Source organism: Antrostomus carolinensis, unplaced genomic scaffold, assembly GCF_000700745.2.
Source record: "Antrostomus carolinensis isolate BGI_N321 unplaced genomic scaffold, ASM70074v2 scaffold24676, whole genome shotgun sequence".
NCBI classification, from domain to species: domain Eukaryota; kingdom Metazoa; phylum Chordata; class Aves; order Caprimulgiformes; family Caprimulgidae; genus Antrostomus; species Antrostomus carolinensis.
Window position 1 is genome coordinate 1 of NW_010321522.1, and position 1,800 is coordinate 1,800.

Sequence of the window (1,800 nt, forward strand, 5' to 3'; positions counted from 1 at the left end):
TTTGGGGGGTAGGAGGGATCCATGGGATCTTCTGCTTCACTGGAGGCTTTGTGGAGCTCCTGGACCTCAACGTGGGCAGGTCCAAGTTCCCCTCCATCCCCTCCCCTACCCCATACCTGGCTCTCCACCAGCATGGCCATGTCCACGAACATGTCGTGAAGCTCACGGATGCTCGTTTCCAACTTGATGATCTCGTTGTGTCGCGTCTCGATCTCGTTCAGGGCCTGTTTGGTCATCTGGGAGTCCATTTTGATCTGGTAGGAGAGAACGTTGGGTGGGGGGGAGGTTCCTTCAGCTGGAGATGAGCCAATGGAGCTCCAGGTAACCCAGGAGGTCATGAGGAACCTCATGGTTTTGAGGTCACCCAATGATTCAGGGCATCTCCTTGGGTTCTAGGTGACCCAGTGGGTTCTTGGTGACCCAATGGAGCTCCAGGTAACCCAGGAGGTCATGAGGAACCTCATGGTTTTGAGGTCACCCAATGATTCAGGGCATCTCCTTGGGTTCTAGGTGACCCAGTGGGTTCTTGGTGACCCAATGGAGCTCCAGGTAACCCAGGAGGTCATGAGGAACCTCATGGTTTTGAGGTCACCCAATGATTCAGGGCATCTCCTTGGGTTCTAGGTGACCCAGTAGGTTCTTGGTGACCCAATGGAGCTCCAGCTACCCCAGCAGGTCATGAGGAACCTCATGGTTTTGAGGTCAGTCAATGATTCGGGGCCTCTCCTTGGGTTCTAGGTGACCCAATGTGTTCTAGGTGACCCAATAGATTCTTGATGACCCAATGGAGCTCCAGGTAACCCAGGAGGTCGTGAGGAACCTCATGGTTTTGAGGTCACCCAATGATTCAGGGCATCTCCAGTTCTAGAACCAAGTGGGTTCTAGGTGTCCCAGTGGGGTTCTGGATGACCTAATGGGTTCTAGGTGACCCAACAGCCACCATGTCCCTCAAAAAGCCCCAAGAGCTCCAGAAGACCACCCGGTTTTCACATGATGGGGCATTTCATTGACCTCTACTCAAAGCTGGTTGGGTTCTAGGTCACCCATTGATCTCTTGAGGACCTCCAGAGGTTCTCAACCACGAGGCACCTACATCATCAGTGAAGATGGCCAACTTCCCACTCTCCAACATGTCCTCCAGCTCCTCGTTGGTGGTGGTCCGGCCAGCTAGAGAGAGTGAGAGATACAGTGGGAAGGTGACCTCAGGTGACACCTTCTCCACCTTGGTGTGTTCTAGATCATCATCCCACCACCCCGTTCCTGTGACCCACTGATCTCCAGCTGCCTCTGGATGCGGTCCTTGCAGCGGTCGCGGTACTTGGACTGGGTGGCGTTGTACTCGGTCATCACCTCCACGAACTTACGGGACAACGTTGAGTGCTGAGGGGACACCAGGAGAAGGAGGAGAAGAAGAACCTCACCTTGGTGGCCACCACCATGATGGAGGAGGAGGAGGATGATGATGAGGAGGAGGAGGAGGAAGGTTACCTGTGTTTTCCGGATCCGTAGGTCGGCCGAGGAACGGTTCAGACCTTCCTCCTGCTCGATGCTCTGCTCGATGGCTGCAGGAGAAGATGGTGTCACCTTCTTCTTCCATCACCCAACTCCCCTTGGAGAGAGGGGGGATGTGGGGGGGGTGGGGCTATCAACCCTTCCCTGCTTGGTGGCCACGTTAAAATGGTTGCCACAAAGGTAGGAAGGTAAGATGGGGAAGTTCTGGAGAAGATGGGCACCTCAAGATGGCAACAGCAAGATGGTCACACCAAGATGATGGCCACACCAAGATGGCCACCAATGGTC

At 54.7% G+C, this 1,800-nt stretch overlaps 1 protein-coding gene across 1 annotated transcript; it reads right to left on the bottom strand.

Annotated features, from left to right (window-relative positions):
- Nucleotides 1–116: 116 nt before the first annotated feature.
- On the bottom strand, nucleotides 117–1,558 carry LOC104519998 (syntaxin-1B; the record flags this gene model as incomplete). Its single annotated transcript, XM_010169969.2, has 4 exons — nucleotides 1,489–1,558; nucleotides 1,272–1,380; nucleotides 1,094–1,167; nucleotides 117–254 (listed from the first exon to the last, which is right to left on the bottom strand). Coding segments are annotated over exons 2-4 (288 nt in total), but the record flags the coding sequence as incomplete, so codon positions are not given.
- Nucleotides 1,559–1,800: the final 242 nt, after the last annotated feature.